Source organism: Ornithorhynchus anatinus, chromosome 8 (genome assembly GCF_004115215.2).
Source record: "Ornithorhynchus anatinus isolate Pmale09 chromosome 8, mOrnAna1.pri.v4, whole genome shotgun sequence".
Lineage (NCBI taxonomy): Eukaryota > Metazoa > Chordata > Mammalia > Monotremata > Ornithorhynchidae > Ornithorhynchus > Ornithorhynchus anatinus.
In genome coordinates this window covers 35,565,315-35,588,420 of record NC_041735.1, presented here as the reverse complement: position 1 = coordinate 35,588,420, position 23,106 = coordinate 35,565,315, and the positions used below count along the sequence as shown (strand labels likewise).

The 23,106-nt window shown below is 43.5% G+C and overlaps 1 protein-coding gene across 2 annotated transcripts in view; it reads right to left on the bottom strand.

Moving 5' to 3' along the window:
• Positions 1 to 23,106, bottom strand: part of VPS41 (VPS41 subunit of HOPS complex) — a 150,596-nt gene that overhangs the window by 28,822 nt on the left and 98,668 nt on the right. For both annotated transcript variants that reach the window (XM_029070448.1, XM_039912825.1), the window contains exons 10-21: positions 20,968 to 21,065; positions 18,793 to 18,922; positions 16,871 to 16,986; positions 14,869 to 14,925; positions 13,690 to 13,751; positions 12,337 to 12,418; positions 8,326 to 8,418; positions 6,401 to 6,528; positions 5,292 to 5,436; positions 3,605 to 3,646; positions 3,396 to 3,446; positions 559 to 696 (exon numbers count right to left, since the gene is read on the bottom strand). In XM_029070448.1, coding sequence (XP_028926281.1) covers positions 559 to 696; positions 3,396 to 3,446; positions 3,605 to 3,646; positions 5,292 to 5,436; positions 6,401 to 6,528; positions 8,326 to 8,418; positions 12,337 to 12,418; positions 13,690 to 13,751; positions 14,869 to 14,925; positions 16,871 to 16,986; positions 18,793 to 18,922; positions 20,968 to 21,065 — 1,142 coding nt within the window. The remainder of the gene's footprint in view (positions 1 to 558; positions 697 to 3,395; positions 3,447 to 3,604; positions 3,647 to 5,291; positions 5,437 to 6,400; positions 6,529 to 8,325; positions 8,419 to 12,336; positions 12,419 to 13,689; positions 13,752 to 14,868; positions 14,926 to 16,870; positions 16,987 to 18,792; positions 18,923 to 20,967; positions 21,066 to 23,106) is intronic.

The window sequence follows — 23,106 nt, the reverse complement described above, 5'->3', positions numbered from 1 at the left end:
GCTCGGGCTCTTTCCACTGAGCCACGCCGCTTCCCAAGCCACTTAACTTCTCTGTGCCCGTTACCGCCTTTGTAAAATGGGGACTAAGACTGTGAGCCCCTTACGGGACAGGGACTGTGTCCAACCTGATTAGGTTGTATTTACCCCAGTGCTTAGAATAGTGCTTGACACACAGTAAGCACATCATAAATGCCATCATTATTATTATAATTAGTAGCAGCTATTTCTTCTCCCTAAGAAAGATTCACTACGGGACAGAGAACCAGGACCAGAGACGGGAGTTCAAGTTTCATTCTATTCATTCATTCCGTCGTATTTATTGAACGCTCACTGTGAGCAGAGCACCGTGCCAGGCGCTTGGAAAGTACAATTCAGCAACGAACAGAGACAAGCCCCGCCCAACAACGGGCTCACATTCAAGATGATCGGAGCAAATGATACCAAAGGGATTTCCAGGTGGAGGCTGAAATGATGGGGAGGGCAAAAACCAGTCAGAGGGGGCAACAGGCCATTAGCTACTTTGAATCCAAGAAAGGAAATTGCCTCTTGTTGACTTACCTTTTCCAAGGGGCAGTGCGTACTGTCACGGAGGAAAGGAAGCAAATTGGGTCGATCGAACTCAGCGTAGAGGCTGATTTGCTTCTCGTGGTAACGCTGTCCTTTGTGGTGATCTCTCTTGAAGAGTTTGTGCAAGTACTGGAAATTGCGGCGGAGAAAGTCATCAGCAATCGAATACAGAAATACCATTCAAATACAGAAATACCAAAAGAAAGCTTCAGTCCAGGAAAAGTAGGTCTTTGGGAGAAAATTTTGCTTCTCTCCGAATCTGCAGAGAGCCAAACTTCCTCTCTCCGCGGGGCACTGAACTGACGTTCACATACTGGGGGCCGATTACCACCGACCCGGCCTCTGAAGTCGGGCCCCAGAGAGTTTTTTTGTCTTTTTTGAATGGCATTTTTTAAGCCCTTACTACGTACCAGACACCCTACTAAGCGCTGGGATGGATCCGAAATAATCAAGTTGGACATATTCCATGTCCCATATGGAGCCCACAGTCTTAACCCCTATTTTCCAGATGAGGGAACGGAGGCACAGGGAAATTAAGCGACTTGCCCAAGGTCACACAGCAGACAGGTTGCAGAGCCGGGATTGGAACCCAGGACCTCTGGCTCCCAGGCCTGTGCTTTATCCAGTTTGCCACACTGCTTCTCAGGTTTTGAGATCAGCGTGACCCCTAATTGAGAAAGAGCAGCTTCAACTTTTCCTTCTCCACAGCCCTGTCCTTCCACATCGCTGCTGATCCAGGTAGCCTCGAGTCAAATCCCTAAGTATCTGGTAGGCCAGGCCCCAAAGTTGTTTCAGGAAGGTGCCAACTCCATGTGGATATCTGAGAAAAACTGTGGCAGAGTAGGGCGGCGCCAAATGACGCCAAAAATGATGCTTTCGATCATCCCCTTGCTCAAAACAGAAACATGGGACAATGTTCCACAGGAAGCAATCCCAAACCAAGAGCCCTTTACCCACAAAACTTTTCTAGCCCTCCATATTGAATAACTAAATGAGGTTCTAATCTCCGAATCTACCACTCTTTACTGGATAATGGTTCGGATCACTTCAGCTCCCGGAAAACACGCAGAATCCTTAAACTCTCTCAACTTGGCTCTCCTTCCGTGGAATACCTACTGACTTTGAGAGGCAGCCTGGCCTAGTGGATCCAGCATGAGCCTGGGAATCAGAAGGACCTGAGTTCTAATCCCAGCTCTGCCACCTGTCTGCCGTATGACCTTGGGCAAGTCATTTCACTTCCTCTGTGCCTCAGTTCCCTCATCTGCAGAATGGGGATTCAGATCTCCCTCCTACTTGGAGTGTGAGCCCCATGTGGGACCTGATTATCTTGTACCCACCTCAGTCCTTAGAACAGTGCTTTGCACATACTAAGTACTTAACAAATATCACAGCCATTATTACTGGATGATCATAAGTCAAAAATTCAAAAGGAGAAATCTCATACAATCAGATAAAAATGAGAAGTCTTACGGGTAGACATAAATGATTAGATCTGTCCCTTATTAATTAAAGCTGCAGTCAGTGACAAAATAGTATGAGTTCACAACCTAAAACAGTGCCCACGACATACAAAATGCAGCATCGCATGGCAACACAAAAGCGTCAAGACGAAACTGTGTCAAAGGAAGGAAGGCCACAGGATGAACAGACCACTGGGATAGATTCAGGACCACTGATCCGCCCCAGCAAGGAAGGATGCCATCTCCCATTTTAATTCCCTAGGAGTGGGAAGAAAGAAGTTTCTTTATCCTCTCCCGTTTTCTAGGATGGGCCGACTTCATGGCCTGGCCACCAAAAAATAAATAATTAACTTCCATAACCCTGGTTGTAAAAGCCTATCACTAGTGGTTTGATCAAACAGGCAAAGATGAGGTGAGGCAAACAACAAACTGAGGTTGCAAAGGTGACGCTGAGCCAAGTTGACCTGATGAAAGAATACGGGCAGTACGAGCGGCAGAGGGTCAAGTCAGGAGGCCAGTGATACACGGTTCTACTTCCTCAAAGTGCAGAAGGTGCCAGGTGTCTTTGTCAATTTCGCTGGGTCTTATTTATAGGCACATTATGTTGGGATGGGTAAGATGAATCCCTTTGTTATGACCTTCAAGGGCATTTCGATACCACACTAATTTTTGTGTCATTCAAACACAAACATGCCATGCTGTAAACTACCAAGAAATCAATGACTTCCTTAAGTAACACCCAAACAGGTCCCAGTCCATTGCATCCTGAGCCTACTGAATCCTTCACGATCCCACGTTTAAAACGGTACGAGTGAGAAGCCAGAAATAATTTGCACGGAACCTAGGATCTTGGTTTTGTCCTGGTTCCTCTTACTCGATCTTCAATTCTCTGCCCACCCAACTCTCGGCTCTTGGACCCCTCACAGACCTTTTTTCCCCCTAACTCTCTCCCAGATCTCCTGACAGCTGCTGGCTCCCTGTTCTCTGTTCACTCTCCAGTCTTCTAGACTGAAAACGTGGTGTGGGGAGGGAACGTGCCTCCCAACTCTGTTATAATCTACTCTCCCAAGCACTTAATACAGTGCTCTGCTCAATAAATACGATCGACTGATTCACCCTTGATGCTACTTTGGCCTTAAAGTGCTCTACTCTCTGGATCCGTTTCGTCAGGGACACCATGATGCCGTAAAATGTCAGAGGGAAAAGTAACCTGCCATTTTGATTTCTACTGACTTAAAGCTGCATTTTCAGTCCTTTGAGTGCAAAACTCGGCCACTCGATCAGAAGGTCACGAGAGTTTCACAAGATTAGTGAACTGTACATTATAGTGAACTTGCTTATCTCAGACCGGCAGCGAAAGGCACTCACCACATGTTGCAGCTCGGGTCTGTCTTCTAATTCCTCCACCACTTTCTTAATCTAAAGAAAAAGAACAGCCAAGATATAACTACCTTTGAATACAAATGCTGTTACACGTGTTCAAACAAGGGTGTGACTATCTGAGGAGCGATTCTCGTAGCTAATAAAGGAGGAATCTTGAGTGTGGCCTGGAAAACACAAGAGTAAAAAGTACTCACTGAAATTTTATCTTCATTGTCCAAAAGCATGTCCACAGCTTTCTGAAAAGAAAAAAAGAGAGCAGCATTCATTAGCCACTGCCACACCAGAGCAGAAGAAGTCATTTCCAGATAATTTATAAATCCCCACTGATAAAACCCAAAGTCACTACATTAAAAAGGGCAAAATGCACCAGACCGCCATTAAAATAGGATCAATCAATAATTTTTACTGAGTGCTTACTCTATGCAGGGCACTGTATTATGTGCCGGGGAGGGTACAACGCAACAATTTTTACAGACACGTTTCCCCGGCCCACTGTGAGCTTTCAGTCCAGAGGGGGAAATATGCAAGGATACACAAAGATACACAAGAGCTTCCCAAGTGCTTAGTACAGTGCTCTGCATACAGTAAGAGCTCAACGAATACGACTGATAGATTACCACCGAGGTATATCGAACAAGTGATCTGAAAACCCAGGCCCTGATCCTCACATTGGGGTTTTCCTACCATGTCCTGATGCTTATCTCTGGCTTGTTCCTCAAAATATAGGATTATCCTTCATAATCTACAAACAACGAACTTCCACCACAAGTGCATGTGTGGCTGAGAAGGCCCAATGCCTCACCAATTTGTGCACACACAAAGTCTGTCAAACACTGTGTTAGACTGATCCTTGCCGTGATTGCCCTAGAGAGAAACAGGCAGCTTCATATCTCTCTGCCCCAAATGGGATGGTTGTGTCTTTTCTGTAAATCCTGTTCTATACTAGCACATAACCAAACCCAAGGAAATAATTCCTGGTTTTAAATATACACCAATTCCCAAGTCTTTGTGGAAACAGACAAAAATAGGACGTCGGATGGCAAGAATCATTAGATTGGCTATTTTGAATTCAGTGTAATTCAAATAATCAAAGGGTGACTAAGGTAACAAAGTCACGGATAAACCTAAACAGCTCAGTAATTTCGGATCTCCAATTTTCTTATTGAGCTCTTTTAGTTAATGGTAGATGGACAAAAGTGTTTTTTGGGTACGCAAATGTTGGGGGTTTGGGAAAATGAAGTGGGCATATCCACATACTGACCCAAACTTATTGAGTCAGATTTTCTCTATACCTCAGCTACTCTCTGAGACTAAGCTCAGCCGCTTCTGAAGAGGTGTTCACTTTTTCTGAGGACAAGAACATGTCGAGATGGCCCGAAAGAAGAATTAGATGCGATCACTGAAGAGTCAGTGTGTCGCCACAATTAAGCCGTGTAAAGGCCCAGTGATACCGGGAGCTTTTCGGGTCACTGTGAAAAGCACGTAAGGAGGACCCGCAGGGAAAGACCGCTGACAAGTGTTTGGATATAGTGCTACTGGAGGGGAGGTGGGAAGAACAAATTTCACACCAGAAATGGAAAAGAGAATTGTCTCTCAGATTTGCATACAATGTCTTTTGTCTTTATTGCAAGGGAGGTAAGAGAATTTTAAAGGCCCACGTATGAAAATGAACCTGCTTTTCCACAGCACCATCACTGCAAGAAAATCTCTTGGTTTTTCTCTTATTACTATTAACATTTCGGCAGCCTCCATGCTCTCTCTCTGACAGAACGTAGCTCAGCGTCATTACTGAATCCTGCTTTTTGTTTCATTGACAAGTCTTCTAATTACTGAAAATGTAGTGGTTAGGAACACTTAATCGTACGAAAATGAACACTGTACCTCTGAATCAAAATCCATTAGCAGAACAATTTTGTCCTTAATAGAACCGAAAAGATTGTGTTTGTGGATCAACTGAAAGACGTCTTTGTGCCTCAGCGTCAAATAGATTTCAAGGGCATTACCGTAACGTTGGTCATAGGTGTACCTGTTAATACGAGATTTTTTTTTTTTTTATATTAAAGGTCATGTCTAGCTTTACCTTCAATTAAGAAAAGAACTTCAGTAAAACTTTCCAGTTCAACCAAATCCAAAACAAAGCTGGGTGTTTTGTCACATTTGTTGAGCGTAACACTTCTTCAAAATATTTCATTTAACTGCTAACATTAATTGAATACTGTGAGGAGAGGGCATCTGTTTTACACTCATCTTGTTGGGTCCAATCTCTGACAAAATAGTATCAAACAAGAGACAATAAATGTTCCTTCTAATCAGAGAGGAATAGCATTCCTAGAATATCTAGTATTTTCACCCTAGTGGTATTGTTTCCAAAGTGTTGCATAAACTCGATTAAGTCAAATTTGGGGCTGGCATAAAAAGTTAAAGTTTTCAAAGTTAAATTTTCTTATCAAGTATTTCAGAATGGCTAATATCAGACAGCCAATTCTTCACTGACAAGGGATGAAACACCTTTGGAGAATTACTAATTTTCCTCTGTTACAGATAAGAATTAAAAATGGCTTTGCTTCTCCAGCCAGGGAAATTGGAAAACTGGAAAATTTTACCCAGAGTCAAACCACAATTTTAACACTTATCATATCTCTGAATTATTATAAGAAAAGAATATTCCACCTAAGTGGAGTAGCTGCTATATCTTATGAGGGGGTGGCTGAATTGGAGACGAGCATGCAAAACCTAGAATTACTCTCCACAGCTAAAACCATAAAATATGCCCTACTGGGCATTGAGATGAAAATTCTCTTCCCAACGGTGGCACTGAAGGATAATAACAACCCTAAATATTTCCTCTGATAACCCATGTTGGGCCCATCATTGTAAATTCTTACAACTATCAAGATGAGGCGACATCTAGTCTAATTGAAAATGAAACCCAATGTCATCATTTGTTATGAAGCGGCTGTCTTCGGGTTTACAGCTCCAAGCACACTCACAATTCGGCCAGCGTTCTGAGCAAAGTCCTGTTCTGAGGATCTCTCTTGAGGTGATCCAAAACCGCTTGAACTATTACCGAATTGTTATAGAGATCTCCAGGCCATTCTCTGATCAGTGTCGCGAAACCCTAAAAAGAAGAAATACCCTTTAATGATCCTCCCGGCACAAACTGCCCAAGTGATGCCTGATTAAAAAAAGATTCCCAACAGAATTATGGCCAACGTTCAGACAAAAATCACATTAGTGAACTGTGAAGTGTACATCGGGTAAATTAATAAGGTTTAATTCTCCAGCTCAAGGATCCGGCCGTGGGTCATCAGCTCCCTCCCATATTTTCCACTTGAATCTCTTGTATAACTGCATCAAGCTGAGATTCCCTCCCTGGGAAGTCGGGCGAGGGAGCTGCCTGCATTTTAGCCAGTTCGGCTTCTTCCCACTGTGGGTTCTTTAAGTTGTGCTGAAGGGGCGTCCGGAGGAAGAGATCAACAGTGGCGCTGCTGATGTAGAATTTCAAGTGGATTTCCCCCCAGCTTCTCTAGAGCCCTATCTGGGCAAGAAGTATGACATGCTAGCAGAGAGAAGACCCCGCTCTTAAAGGCATCCACAATCCAATGGGAATGAAATATGGACTGAAACAATTTAGACGCGGTGCAATGAAAATAGGAAATCCGGCGCTCAGAAACAGTGCTCGAGACAGAGTATGCACTTAAGGAATACCGTTATTGTTACGCCTGCCTGTCTACCAAGTAACATGTTAACGTCTACTACATCTAGCAATATAATTCATCGATATATCCATCATCTATCTATAGCAAAATTACCCAAATGGCAGTATCTTCAGAATTTCTCTCAATAGTATTTGACCTGCAGGTTTTCACTCTGTTTAAAATACCACTTTGAGAACTGCGGCAGACTAAAAGTAGGTTTTCATTATTTACTGCCAGGCAGTTATAACCCACCCCTTTTCCACCGGCAAATGCTATTTCATATGATGGTAGTTAAAGGGAAAAAAGGTCAAGACAACAAAATTACAGGAAACTTTAATTTTTATAGGTATATCGGGTTAGAATGCTGAATCACCAAAAATCAATCAATCAATGGTATTTATTGAGTGCTTACTGTGTGGAGAGCACTGTACTAAGCGCTTGGGAGAGTATAATACAACGGAGTTGGCAGCCATTTTCCCTGCTCAAAATGAGCTTACAGCCTAGAGGGGGAGGCAGACTTTAATATGAATAAACAAGTTATATAATTTTAAAATACGTATATACTCAGATAAGAACACTGTGAGCAGAGATGTCTCTCCCAAGTGCTGAGTACAGTGCTCTGCACACAGTAAGTGCTCAACAAATACCATTCCTGCTGGAGATGATGATGATCGGACACATTACTTGTCCAACCCACTGATCGTAATCTAAGAGGGAGAGTGGGTACTTTTTTCCTCACTTTACAGATGAGGAAACTGAGGTTCAGGGAAGATAAGTGACTGGGCCAAGCTCACACAGCAGGCCAGTGTGACCTGTTGTGAATCTGACGTTCCCCTAGTTGCCTAATATTAGGGGTCGGAACTTAGTAGGTGCTCAGCAAATGCTATCAAGAGCTCTGGCAGATGTGGCACTCTTTTCATCCTCTTTAGAGATGCCCAACTTGATATCACTCAAATCCTCCACAGAACTGAGCTCTGTGTTTTGAACTCTGCGTACAGCACTCTACAAGGCACGAAAGTCATATTTTCTCTATCCTGTTTGGGGTAATTTCAAGTTGTCTCTCAAAACACAAGAAAAATATTTATCCTCCCTACAGAGCAGATCCGCCCCACCACGTCATTATGGGCCTCCCACTCGACTGCCTACCTAGGATGAGCTTTCTGCATTTTTCTAATATCTCCGGGGAAGTTAACAAAACACACGTCAGGGTACCGTACCTCATAGTCACTCTCCAAAAACTCATGCAGGATCATTTCGTAGATGAGTGGCTTCAGAACTGGATCCCCTCTGGGCAAGTAGGGACTGATAGCCTGTGGGACAGGATCAAAACCAATTAAAATATCATCCGATCACTTGCAACCACCTCAATATGTCTGCTCATCTGGTTTTCAACTTGGAAGGTAACTAAGGCACCTAAAAATTACGCCTAAGGTTTCCGAACTGAAGCTGATGAATGACTGACTTTAAACAGGCCACACAGACTGTAGCCTGTAAGCTTGTTTTGGGCAGGGAACACGTCTACCAACGCTGTTATCCTGTTGTGTTGCACTCTCCCAAGCACTTAGTACAGAGCCCTGCACACAAGAAGCACTCAATAAATAAGACCGACTGAGTGAAGCATGCTAAATAGCTTCATTACAGGACGCAAGATATGCACAGGACAGGACCTAAACCTCTTTGTCATATGCTTTCCTCTCCTGTCCTGTTCTCTTGTAGGTGGTATTGGTGGTAGGATTCCAGACTATGACTTTACCTCATTTTTATAGCCTTTAGATTAGGACTTGAAACTTCCTTATCTACACTATAAATATATTACTCCTTAGCCCTCAACACCCTTGGGACAAGGGAGATGAACTGAAAAGTCCCTAAGAAGGACCAGAAAACCGGAAAGTTCCTGAACTAAAGTATTGATCCAAATCCACTACGTTTGTTTTTTTATTTTTGGGGGAGGGGAGGGGAAGGGAAGAGGGGGAAGAACAGACCCTAAGATGTCACCTCCTATCCATAAAATAATAATAATAATAATAATAATAATATTTGCTAAGCGCTTACTATGTGCTGTTCTAAGCACTGGGGTAGATACAAGGTAATCAGGTTGTCCCACGAGGGGCTCACACTTTTAATCCCCGTTTTGCTGATGAAGTAACTGAGGCAAACAAAAGTTAAGTGACTTGCCCAGACAACGGGTGGAGCCGGGATTGGAACCCACATCCTCTGACTCCCAAGCCCGGGCTCTTTCCACTAGGCCATGCTGCCCGAAAGCCTTTTCTTCTCAGTATTTGAGCCACGCATGAATTTGTTTTTCCCTCGTCTTCTAAAAGCTAAAAGTTTTTTATTTTTAAATCCACACAGAATGCTCAGAAAAGCACAATATAAGTCATCCCATTCCTATCTTCCTGCCAGAGAAAACGAATAGGTGAAGAGAGTCGCTCAACTCACACGAGTCAGTGATATGACATAAGAAAAATAACATTTGTATGAGCTGAGCCTTTGCTCTCAAAAAGGTCCGCTAGATTTTGACTAAGTATATGCTGCCAATAAAAGGGGGATAGAAGGCTGGGTATAAGACAAAGGAATGTGTTATAAAATAATAAGAGAAGCAGCGTGGCGTAGTGGAAAGAGCATGGGCTTTGGAGTCAGGGCTCATGAGTTCGAATCCCAGCTCTGCCACTTGCCAGCTGTGTGACTGTGGGCAAGTCACTTAACTTCTCTGTGCCTCAGTTCCCTCATCTGTAAAATGGGGATTAAGATTGTGAGCCCCATGTGGGACAACCTGATTCCCCTGTGTCTACCCCAGCGCTTAGAACAGTGCTCTGCACATAGTAAGCGCTTAACAAATACCAACATTATTATTATTATTATAATTGCCTGTCCCTTTGGTATTGAAATATTTGTTGCGTGCCTGTACCAGGTAATGTTTTTACTTCTGCCTCTGAGATCTGAGGTACTTGCTTGGTAAATATGATGCAAAGTGGGTTGTACTTATTCTCATGCTTTCAGATGATGTAATCAACCCTCTCGATTCATTTTAACCAAGTTTTACTCTTCCTCCCAACTCGACTTTTGCCCACAGCTGCCAACAAGTCAAACAATTGCCAGACTTGAGCACTGTCTTCTTCACCCCAGCTGACCTTGCCCTGATGAAGGCAAAAAAAGTTTCCAAGGTGGGCAGCGTTAACAGAACTACAGCACTCTTGTCTTCAGAATTCATCATTCTTGCAATTTGGCCTGGGGCAAATTTTTCACGGACGCCTCAAAACATATTAAAATAACCCCAAAACCTGTGGTCCCAGGTTTATAATGATGTTTATAGTACTAAGCACTATGTACCAAGCACTGTACTAAGCGCTGGGGTAGATACAAGATAATCAGGTCAGACAGTGCGCCTGACTCATCCCTGGGCTCACAGACTAAGTAGGAGGGTGAGCAGGTTCTCCATCTTCCCCAATTTACAGAGGAGGAAACTGAGGCACCAAGAAAGTGCCTTGCCCAATGTCACGCAGCAGGTAAGCGCAGCCATGATTAGAACCCATATCCCCTGCCTCTCAGGCCCATGCCCTTCCCACTAGACTAAATTTACAAACTGATAAAACTAAGAAGGCACGCCAAAGACACCTAGATAAAGAAACCCACTCCAAAACGCAACTGCAAATGCGGAAAAAATTTTGGGATTGATTTGAACCGTCTGTAATCTCCATAAATTTTAGATAAAAGGGAAACGTGGGTGGAAAAAATGGGATAAAGAAGAGGAATGTGAAAAGTTTAGAATGGAGGCAAATAATCTAATTTCCTGCCCTCTCTCCCCCGAAAGGTGAAACACAAACCTGCAAATACTTTTTTTTTTCTTTCACAGGCTGCTGGGTGACAGATACAAGAAAACAGCCTCTTCAAACTCTCACATTTCAAAGAAAACGTCCCTCCTCTGTTAAAATGCACATCAAAACTTCATCTGAGCATGCACTCAGGGTCCTTACTGGATTGAAATAAGGAATCACAAACAAGCGATTTCACCATCTAAAATAGCTAAAGTGCAATGAACCAGAAAAAGTTCTGATAAAGACAGTATTCTGCTCCCGCTAGCATGAAACTAAAGGAAGCTATTTCTAAAAGCCCTTATGATGAAATGCCTTCAACCTTAGAGCAAATCAAAAGAATTTAAAGACACAAGAAATCCAAACTTATGAATTGCATCCTGGAAGGAATTTAATATGCTTTTTTTGGCTTATTGAGTTTGAATGGAGGGACATCCACTTCGGCAATATGAATGTGTGTGTGTATGTGTATAAATATATAGATATGGAGGGGAGAGACGTGAAACAAATTGAAAATCAGAGAAAGAGAGCTAGCTAAAAGATGGCATAACAGGAAGATTGGACTGATTTCACATAATGTTTTATATTGATTCATCTGTCTGGAGACTAGAGGCTGATGTCCTAAGTAATTATATTTTCATTCAATCCTTCAGGCAGTTGCATTTATTGAACGTCTTCTCCGGGCAGAGCACTATACTAAATGCTTAGGAGGGTACGATACAACAATAAACAGGCTCATTCCCTGCCCACCACAAGCTCGCAGTCTATACTCCGAGGTGCCCAATCAACTAAGTGAACAGGAAGGGGTCGACTTCTGCTTTTATTCTTTGCTATTCCCGATACATGGGACAGATCAGAAACCCCGAAGAGCATTCTGATGTTACAGCAGAGAGGATGTCCAACGCAGGAGCCCAACGGGCAACTGCTGCGCAAAAATAGTCACGTTACGAAGCAATTTCACTTGCAACCTCCTCACACTGAGCAGACAACAGGGGAAAAGACACAGACCCATATCCAAATGTGCATCTTGGTTGGGCTACAGACACCGCTTTGCAAGATGACCTAAGGGCACAGCTAAATGGGATACGGGGCTGACTGCAAGTTTGGATTCTGTAGCTCTATCTTTACCAAATTCCAAATGGGAAGGGGAACTTTGGTTGTCCTCTGGCTCCACGCACTGTTATCTTTGGGAAATCTGAAGTGGGGAGATTGTGAGTTCAGAGACTTTTAGAAGACTGCGGATGGGCTCTACCGCATGCTAAGAGGCCTGCTTGGGGCAGTTCGATCAGCATCCCCTATTGAAATTTCACCCCTGCCCAAGATGATTTTCCTTCTGGGTTAGCATTCCTTTTGCCACCACACCTACATTCAGATTTTTTAGCCTTTCAAGTGCATTAACCAAACAGGTAAACTTACCTTGAGCTGTCCTATTTCTTTGAATTTATAAACTTCACATTCCCAGAGTGCTGTGTTTTTCCCAAGAATTTTCTGGCATTTGCTGGAGGTGAAAAAAGTCCAAAAAAATCATAAAAATGAGAAGAGTAAAAGCAGAGCACAGAGCATTTGCTACCCCTCATTCATAATGTCGAACGCACTCTGTTCTGAAACTCCAGCCCGTGTAACATCTTGGGAAGCAGCGTGGCCTAGTAGATAAAGTACGGGCCTGGGCGTCAGGTGGTTGTGGGTTCTAATCCCAGCTCTGCCTCGTTTGCTGTGTGACCCTGGGCAAGTCACTGCGCTTCCTCTGTGCCTCAGTTTCCTCATCTATTAAAATGGGGATTGAGACTGTGAGCCCCATGTTGGAGAGGGACTTGGTCCAACCTGATTTGCTTGTATCCATCCCAGTGCTTAGTATGGTGCCTGGCACATGGTAAGTGCTTAACCAATACCAAAAGTGTTATTAATTATTACTATCTTCACCGACAGTCATTTAGATGCTTGGACTTGGTCTATAGGTGGAGGAACGATGATGAATCAATGAAAGAGACTGGCTCAGGTGTGTATTTAGCGCTCTGGTAAGAACATAGCCCTGAATCTGTTGTTTACACAGCTGGAAAAAACACCAGTTTGCATTCCCTTCTCCTGACCTATCGCGAGATCCTCATCACACCAGCGGCTTGACTGTGAGATCTGTTAAGTGCTTTGTGCCAGGCACTGTACTAAGCACTGAGGAAGATACAAGAGAATCAGGTAGAACACAGTCCCTGTCCCAGGTGGAGCTGTTTGTCTAAGGGAGGGGGAAAACAGGCATCGACTCCCCATTTTACAGAGGAGAAAATGGGCACAGAACGGTTAAGTGACCTTGGGCAAGTCCCACAGCAGACAGGTGACGGAGCGGGGATCAAACCCTAGGGTCCTCTGACTCCCAGGCTATTTCCACTAGGCCACAGTACTTCCTTAAGGGAACCCAGAAGCAATCAGTTCACTAGATCTATAACTTCATCATTTCTTGAAAGGGGGATATCAATCTGGTGCCTTTTCCACTTTGGGCACTGGTTCCACTTGCCAAAGTAAACGCTGTGGTTTACACAAACAACAGGATTGATTTCACTGGCCCAGAATATATTCCTGGTCCAGCGTGCCAGAAGACCATTGTCCTTGGTTCTGATGACCAGGTTTTTGCTTTTCACTTCCACCCTATCGTACTGAAACCTTAAAGGGCTCCCCGCTCACTACTTAACCCAGAGGGGAAAGGGTTGGAATGCTGAAGGGACGAAAGCCTCATCCAGAAATCTGTATTTCTAGTTTTACAAATGTCAGTAATATTACCGTGCTGCCAGATCGTGCTCTCCTTTTTCCACGAGGTGATTTATATAAGCCAGGCCTATATCCTGATGGAGGAAATAAAACAATTAAACGTAGACATCGCGCACCTCAACTTCAACGACTTCAGCAACACACCTTACAAAGGGAATGAAAGAACATCACCTAACTCTGGCTACAATCAATGGTTTCATTACTCCTGCTTCCTTCCCAGTGTTGTAAGAACTTGAAGCATTTGGATCAAACTGTCCGGCTGAAAATCCTCTTCCTTGGAACAAAATTTTTTTCGCTGACTGTGAGCGTATTCTCTAGCCTAGAGTTTGCCTGTTTGGTTAATGCGCTTGAATTTACTGCAAAATGGACAGTGAAGAAACTCTTCAGATTTTTCCTCTTAGGGACCCCTGACCAAACTCCACTGAGCTCAAATATATTCCTTCTTCCACTAAAAGCTCTTCCTGAGCCCTTAGAGCTGACTCCTCTGGGCTTCTTCCGCTAGAAGACGTAAAATAAAGGGTCCTTCCCATCACTTCCCTTCACTCTGATCTTGGACAGGAAGGGAGGAGAATGAACGAGAGAAATAAAATAAAAGTCTATGAACACTGAAAGTACTGTCAAAGGACAGAAAACCAGCATGTATCTAATTATGAAGATTTGTACTCAATCTTTAAAATTTCTGGTACTGGTACTTTTCATAGGAGGATTGCCCAGAACCTTATTAACCTCATCCTCTTTTTCACCTCCTATTCCAAAAAGCAGGATGTAATAATAATAATAATAATAATAATGTTGGTATTTGTTAAGCGCTTACTATGTGCCGAGCACTGTTCTAAGCGCTGGGGTGGACATAGGGGAATCAGGTTGTCCCACGTGGGGCTCACAGTCTTAATCCCCATTTTACAGATGAGGGAACTGAGGCACAGAGAAGTTAAGTGACTTGCCCACAGTCACACAGAGCCGACAAGTGGCAGAGCTGGGATTCGAACTCATGGGCCCTGACTCCAAAGCCCGTGCTCTTTCCACTGAGCCACGCTGTGACATTTTGCTCTGTGAGAATCAGATTCCAAAGAGATTGATGAGGCAATCTCAGCCAAAGGATCAGGCACACAGTTTACTTGACCATTATCCTTCTTCCTATTTATTCTAAAAGTTAAAAGTGTCCTTTGACAATAAAGTTTCCAGGCTTACCAGAATCTTATGCCTTTTTATGTTCTTCTGGCTAATCTCTGCAGCCATCAAAGCTTCCTGCAATCATACAACAAAAAGAGACATCTAAGCGAAAAAGACAAAGCCCCTCACACACAGAAAAAGAGTTCTAATGAAAGCACGGCCTTCCCCCTCCCCTTACCTTTTCTATGAAAAATTTGATTTTTTTAAGGCTATCGTGCATATACAGTTTGAATTTATATTCAACAGAAGGAGTCATCTAAAATTTCCCATCTGACTACACTCCACAGAATATATTAGAACCAAATTTTAGACTACCAGTACATTTTATACAACATTCTTCCGCCTTTCATTTGTTTGGTATGAACATTTATACATACAGACCTGTGCATTTACACATTTCACATAGATCCGATTTCCACATTTCATATAGGTGTGATTTACGCATTTCATATAAGATTTGACTTACCTCTCTAAACCTATTACTGTACTAACATTCCCCAGACACTATTTTTACATTTGTCCATGAAAATAAAGACTAAGCAAAGAATAGTTTCCCATAGGAAATAAAATAAAGCACACCGATATGTTCCCAAGGTCCAAAAACCTAACTCAAACAATATGAATAACTTAAAATAAGATTAGAGTATAGCTTCATTATATAGAACCACAGTAGTTCCACGATCAAAGAGCAATGTAAATTGGTATAAATAATGAAAGGTGGTGAATTTGATTTTAAGTTGAACAGGTGAAAATATTTAATTCTTGTAGTGCTATCATTGACATCCTATTTAACAAAACTTGTTCTATCAAACTAGAGACTTCACGCTATTGGTTGTCCAAGGGAGAACAACGAGTTGCTGAAATGGGCTAACACGGTAAGTGCTCAATAAATACCAGGGATTCCTTGATCTCAAAAGCAGACGGGGAGGGGACAGAAAGTGAAATTTTGGACATGGTAAACCTCGACAGGCAGCAAAACCAGAGGTTTACGGAAATGAGAAAGCGTTATAAGAAAGAACAGCATGATCATTACATAGTCTACCAAGAAAAGGTTCTAAAAGAATGTTCTTACAAGATTCCTTTACCACAGTAGCCATGAATGCTGAAGTTCAGTGCCAAGCTAATTTGCTAATTTTAAAAGTATTTTCGGACTGTGTACTTGACTCACTGAGCCCCGTTCGGGCTCGAAGAACCTGGGATAGACAGCTTGGGTTTCGGGCTTTTCCGGCTGCATCCTTGTCTCCTCTCCACAGCTCAGCCCTGGGGAGACTTTATCAGTTACAGACTGGGCATCTTCATCTCTTTGTGTCTCCCGATCTCCCTATATCTTTATATCACTATGCCTCTGTCAGTCTTTTTGTTCTCCTGTCTCTTGGTCTTGTATTTCTTTCTGTCCCCGTGTTTTCCTGTTGTCTCGGTGGGTCTGTCTTTAGGGTTGCTCTTTCTGTCCTTGGCTTATCTTTACCACATTCCGTTGGTTCTCTTGGCCTCTCCCTGTGACTTGTCTGTCTTTGTTACTTTCTTTCTATTTCTGTCCGTTTGTCTCTGGCAGGCTGAGGTTGATCATTTTTGCCTTCCGCACAGATGAGTCTGTTTGGGCTTAGTGGCAATATCTCTTACCTTCTTTAAGATCTGGTTCTTACTTAATGAGTATTAACACTTTTCCTTGTGCACTGCTGGCAGGACTCACAAGCCATTCACAAAAGAAACACGGCTAGGCATATTCACATCCATCGTAATCACATCTAAACTCTTCAGGGGCATGGCTGGAACTATTACAACCCAAAAGGCTGATGTCCGCCATAACTGCCTCCTCACGGCACAGAGATTAACGCACACTTGGGCCCTGAGGCGTAACTGTTCTGGTACCTATTCTCAACCATTTCCTTTCTGGACTTTGATCTCTTAAACCACAGGTCCATCTGTCCCCAAGGGTGACCGACTAAAGTCACACCTACATTCCCCATTTCTTGCTCACTGGTCGCTAAGGAGTCACAAGACAAATTTTCCCCCAAGTTACTTCATATTTCTTCTTTTCGAGGAGCCAGTCGATGTGATCGTCTTGGTCTCGTTCCTTGGCCACGACGACATCCCTCGGGCTGACGATGTAGAAGAGCGATTCCCCTTCGGAGTACTCTGTGGGGGAGTAGAAGAGCTGTTTCTTTTGAAAAGCGAAAGGGTGCCTTAAAATGCATATGATATCTAAAGGAAATCATGAGGAAAAAAAACCAGTATGCTAAGTGTTTCTGTCAAATAAGGTGACTTCTGACGTTCCGCATCCCAAAAGATTAAACTCCGACTTAGATTGCAAAACGGGTTTCAAAATTCCCCATTCCTTATTGCATATTCTGATTCATCGTCCATGTATAAACTTTATTTACGATGCTTTCTAACAGTGTTCTATTCTCCCAGGTCGATTACACTGCATAGTCGGCGATAAATGTATCCTTCTTATCAAGGTCAAGGCCATCAAAGGCATAAATGATAGATGTCACAACCCCCGGGGACACAATACATCATCACAGCGGGGCGGTCGCAGCACAAGACGGGAGGACTGCATGAGGAATTCAGTGATAAAACCCCCATTTCTACAGGCATGGGGTAAAGTCTGTTCAGAGTAAACATCTAGCAACTCACCCCATCAGCTGAGAAACAGTAGAAGCAAATTATCTTTGTCGAGAAAGGGAAAAGCCCATTTTTTCAACCTTTTGGGGCCCGGGGTGAGGAGGTATTAGAGGTATTAGAACACAAAAAGGGGCATAATTCTCTTACGACTGCTTCTTCACTCCAGTCTCCCAAATAAGAACTTAAGCGTGAGGAGTTCTCGTACAGAAGAAAGGGAAGTCTCATTTCTAATTTGGTCAAAGTATTTGCTCAATAAAAACCCCACACTTTTTGTCAGCATGACAATAATAATAATGATAACACAATAATGGTACTTAAGCGCTTATTAGGTGCCAAGAACTGTTCTAAATACTGGGGTAGAGGCAAGTTAATCCGGTTGGACACAGTCCCTGTCCCATATGGGGCTCATGCTCTTAATTCCCATTTTATAGATGAGGTAATTTAGGCACAGTGACATGAAGTGACATGCCCAAGGTCACGTAGCAGACATGTGGTGGAGCTGAGATTAGAACCCAGGTCCTTTAGACTCCCAGGCCCGTGGTCTATCCGCTAAGCCATGCCGTTTCTCATGTCCCAGGGGAAAGAGGATGGTCCTGAGAGCCGAGTGCCAATCTCATATTCGCCACTTGGCTGCTCTGTGATTTATGGCAGATGACAACTTCTTTATGTCTCCTCACTTCCTCCTCTGCAAAATGGGGATTCAAAACCTGTTCTCTCTCCCACACAGACTGAGAGCTTAATGTGGGACAGGGACCATGATCATATTGTACCAAGCCCGGCACTTAGTACAGTGTTTGGAACACAGTAAGTGCTTAACAAAAATCATAACTATCAGGAATTACATTTAAAGGACCCAAGGCTGACGGAATTTTTAAAAGAAGGTTGCACAGTGTTGTGGTTATTTCGCTCACCTCACCCGTGAAAGGTCCCTGGTCTGAGAAGCTGCGTTGAACTAGTGGAAAAAGTATGGGCCTGGGAGTCAGAAAACCTGGGTTCTAATCCCAGCTTCACCACTTGTCTACTGTGTGACTCTGGGTAGGTAAACTTTACTTCCCTTTGCCGCAGTTATCTCATCTGTAAAATGGAGATTAAGACTGGGGGCCCTATGTGTGACATGCACTAGACCGTGTTCAACCTGATTATCTTGTATCTACCCCAATGCTTAGTCCAGGGCCTGGCACGTAGTAAGTGCTTAGTAAATGCGCCATTTTAAAAAAAAAAAAAAGAAAAAGGAGAGAAGCACAGGGATGAAGGAGAAAGAAAGAAATATTACTTAAAAAAAAAAACAAGGGAGTGAGACACTACGGTCTTTCTTACCCAAACGATAATCTCTACATTCATTTTCTTGAAAGCCCCGAACCGTTAGGGCATCTGAAGAGATCTCTTCACAAGACTCGGGCAGTGGCTGAATAATATCCAGTCTAGGTCGGGCACAGAATTCCCTTTCCTAAGAAAAAGCGGTAAACATTCAATGTGTAACAGAAAGTCAACGGCTTACGTGGACCGACAGTGTTCAGTCCTATCTGTTCTATTCTTCAGTCTAAGAGACCACAAAAAGAAACCACGCAAACCTCCAAGGGATAACAGCAATTGAAAAATGAAAAATTATCTTCAACCCTAACACAAATCAATAACCGAGAATCCCCTAAAACTTGGCCTTTCTGCGGATGGAAGCCCCCAAACCGCGGGATTCCCGGATTTAAGACTTGGTACTTCCTACTTTTCCAGTGCAAAATCATTTTCAGACTCAGGGACTCAGGTTCCTGGAGTCTACCTGTCTTAATATCCATGGCTCGAGGAGAGTGGTCACCAACTGCTACACTGTACTTTCCCAAATGCCCAGTACCGGGGTCTGCACAGGGTAAACGCTCAGTAAATACCATTGATCGATTGCTCGTCAACTGTCAACTTCCCCTTTTTAATTAACCGAGGTTTCCATTTTCTTTATCATTTGTTTATTAGTTGATTCCCCTGAGAGCCTCTTTCCAAGAGACTCTCCTTCTCCCCTCTTCCAGCCACATTGTACAAGTTCCCTCAGGAACCACTTTTTCTTTCTTTTCTTAAAATAAAATAATCATATACTGATGTCCTGGAATAGGGCTGGGAGCTACCCCTATTGATTTCAATAGGGCTGAGTGTTCACTTGAGCCTACGGCGTTCCATTGCTTAGCAACAAGAGCGGCTAATGCTTCAGGTTACTATAGTGATGACTGCCTAATGCAAGAGTGCGATCAAAGAGATGATCGAGAGCATCTGCCATTCCCCAAATGGGGTTTCTCAGGTCCCTTCCCTCCCAGCGCTTTATTCGCTGTACTCTGAAATCATTAGGGTACAAATTATGGGCCGGTCAATTGTAATTTCTTTTATGCACAGCTTCCCAAAATACTGTGTTTTCTTTCCTTTTAAAGGAGGCACTTCTTGCGGTGGTGGAGGTGATGATGATGATACCGTGAGGGCCCACTGAACTGGAACCGGCAGCCGCAGGTGAGAGAACAAAGCGGTCGGGACCACGGGGCCTACCGAGGCGCCCTTTCAGTGATTCCCTCTGATCACTGGCGGGCCTACGGGGGAGATGATCATCAGCACTGTTATTTCCTCACTTGCCTGCTGCTTTTGTGTTTGGGACAAATTCTTCACCCCTTCTTATATATAAATCCCATGAGGGATGGCCCAGTTGCACCCAAAGGTTTCTGTTTCTACCCTTTGTCGCCCCAAGTAGTTTGGCCACATCGGTTCTTTGCAAGAGGACTTGGGGCTAGAGGAATTACAAATGTGGCCTGCTAATGAGATGGCATTTGATTTAGATCAACGCCTGTCTCCCTCTCTGGACTGTGAGCTCATTAAGGGGAGGGAACGTCACTCAGTCAACCTTATTTATCGAGCACTTGATGTGTGCAAAGCACTGTACTAGACGTTTGGGAGAGTACAATATAACACTTTGTTATTATTACGGTGTTTTTTGAACGCTTACTACGTGCCAGGCACCCTACTTAGCACTGGGGGACATACAAGCAAATCGAGTTGGACACAGTCCCTGTCCCCCATGGGGCTCACAGTTTCAATCCCCATTTGACAGATGAGGGAACTGAGGTTCAGAGAAGTGAAGTGACTTGCCGATTAGACGATAAGTGACTTGCAGATAAGTGGGGGAGGCGGAATTAGAAACCATGACCTCTGACTCACAGGCCCATGCTCTATCCACTACTCCATGCTGCTTCTGACCTCCAGCAGATTTTAAAGGCCCCCCGTAAACCCCGAATCCCTGCAGAGGCCAAATATGCTATCTTGAGGTTCCCAAGTCTCTCATCCTGGAGTTTGAACATAATTATTCCAGTTCACCTTCTGAATCGCCTGTGCTAATTTCACAGATCTGGAAGTTTTACTTATTGTTCACCACGGATCAAGCCAAAAACGCTTTCCGGAATAATCGCAACCATCATGGATTCCCTTTAAAAGGACTTGTGAGTTTGGGGTGCAGGGCAAAACGATTACCGTTTTCTCCAAAATCTCTTTGACATATGACAGTATTACAAGCTGGTCACAGAGAGGTGCGAGCCCACTGATGTAGAGTTCGGTATTGAACTGAGAAACTGCAAACAAGAAAAGATAGACGGTTCATCATTTACTGGAACAAAATGCCCTCTGAAGCAACACCAGATCATAGGAACCACCCGACTGATCATACAGTGCCTTGCGCATAAACCTAATGGAAAGGTGAAGTTGGTGAAAATGCAGCCTAGCAACAAGAGGATGAAATACCGGGTGACAGAAAGGTATCCGTTCATTCATTCAACAGCATTTGTTGAGCGCTTACTATGTGCAGAGCACTGCGCTAAGCGTTTGGAATGTACAATTCGGCCAGACTTGGATAACAGAAAAGAACAAAAAAAAAAAAGAGAAAAAAAATCCTTCAAAAAACTGCTGGCAATAGTTCAACAGAAAAGATCAAATGAAGAAGGAATGGAGATATTTTCATTTGTTTTCCTTAATTAGGCTTTTTTTTTTTTTTTTTAAGAAAGAACACTAACAGCAGTCTTAAGGATGACGCTAGAGTTTGAAGAGGTTACAGAGCACTGTATTTTGTCAGCCATTTGAGCTTCATTCCGATTCATACACAAAAACAAGAACTACGCAATGAGGAATTTCTCTTTCCTCCCTTGGCTCCAGTCTTAAAATGCTAAATAAATCTCTATCCCTGCAACAGCAGCAGGCCTCGAGAATTCGGCGTGGCCCATTGTGGACCCATTGCAAACGTCATACACGGAATAGTGGTAGGTAGTCCATCAGTTGTATTTATCGAGCACTTAGTGCGTGCAGAGCACTGCATTAAGCACTTGGGAGGGTCCAATGCAACAGACACATTCCTTGCCCACACCGAGCTTACAATCTAGAGGCGGTAAAACGGACGCTTGAAAAAAAGAATCCGGCCGCTCAGAATTCAGTTTCTATTAATTCCCCTGAGCTTTCTCTGCTTCTCACCCTCCAACCTTCTTGCTTGACTCTCATTATAATTATTGCATTCGCTAAGCACTCACAACGTGTCAAGAGCTATTCTAAACGCAGAGTGGATCCAAGTTAAGCAGGTCGGACACAGTCTCTGTCCCACACGGGGCTCCCACTCTAAGTAGGAGGGAGAACAGGGACTGAATCCATCACTTCCAAGGGCACCTCACCCACTCCCGAGGCTTTAACAGACGACACCAGATTCTACCTCCCTGGCTCTTAAGAGCAGGGCACTTAGTAAATACTAGGGATTGAATGGTCGACACGGTTGCTTGTCTGATTTATTACGATTCAAAGAAGATTTCGCATTTTCACCCTCCGGATCCTGAATTGGCCTGCTTCAGCAATCGCGGCAAATGTTTCGCTCTTGTCACATCCTTAGAAGAATGACTGAAGTTCCCAAACGGCAGCAGGGGCTGAGGGCCCCCTAATGGAAATTTAAGAAGGGCATTCTTGACTTCAGGCCTTATATGCTCCAACACAATAATTTTCCCATCAAACAAGAAGAGCTGGAAACTACGACCTGGAAAGTCTCTTTACCGATGAAGCCTGAGATTGCAAAGAAGTGCGGTCTTAGAAATTTCTCTCGTCCCCTGGCTTCCAGCTAGTGTCTCGCAAAGAACAAAGGGGTATTCCAATATCTGGTCATGACAAATACAGGGAAGTCTTGGTACAATTTCCTTCCTTTTACTGGCCCAAAACCATGAGCACTGTCTTCTTCCAGACTGGAAGCTCACTTTGGGGAGGAAATCTGTCTGCTAATTGTTGTACTGAATCTTCCAAGCACCTAGTACACTGCTCTGCATATAGTAACGCTCAATAAATACCACTGACTGACTGATTTATTCATTTGTTCCTAGTACTGGACAAATCTCCCATTATTTCCTTAATCCCTTCCAACCACTTCTGTTAGGGTGTCTCTTCTCTTTGGCCAATTTCCAATCTAACTCTTCCCCAACCCTAATCCAAATCTGAACTCCTCCCCTATCATCGAAAACACAGAAACATCCCAGTGAGGTGTAGTCTGCATTTTGGCCAGGTCTTGTCAAGTTGCTTAACACATCCCTGTATCTAAAGTCCTCTAGATTGTAAACTCAACGGGATAGGGGATATTTCTGCCAATTCTGC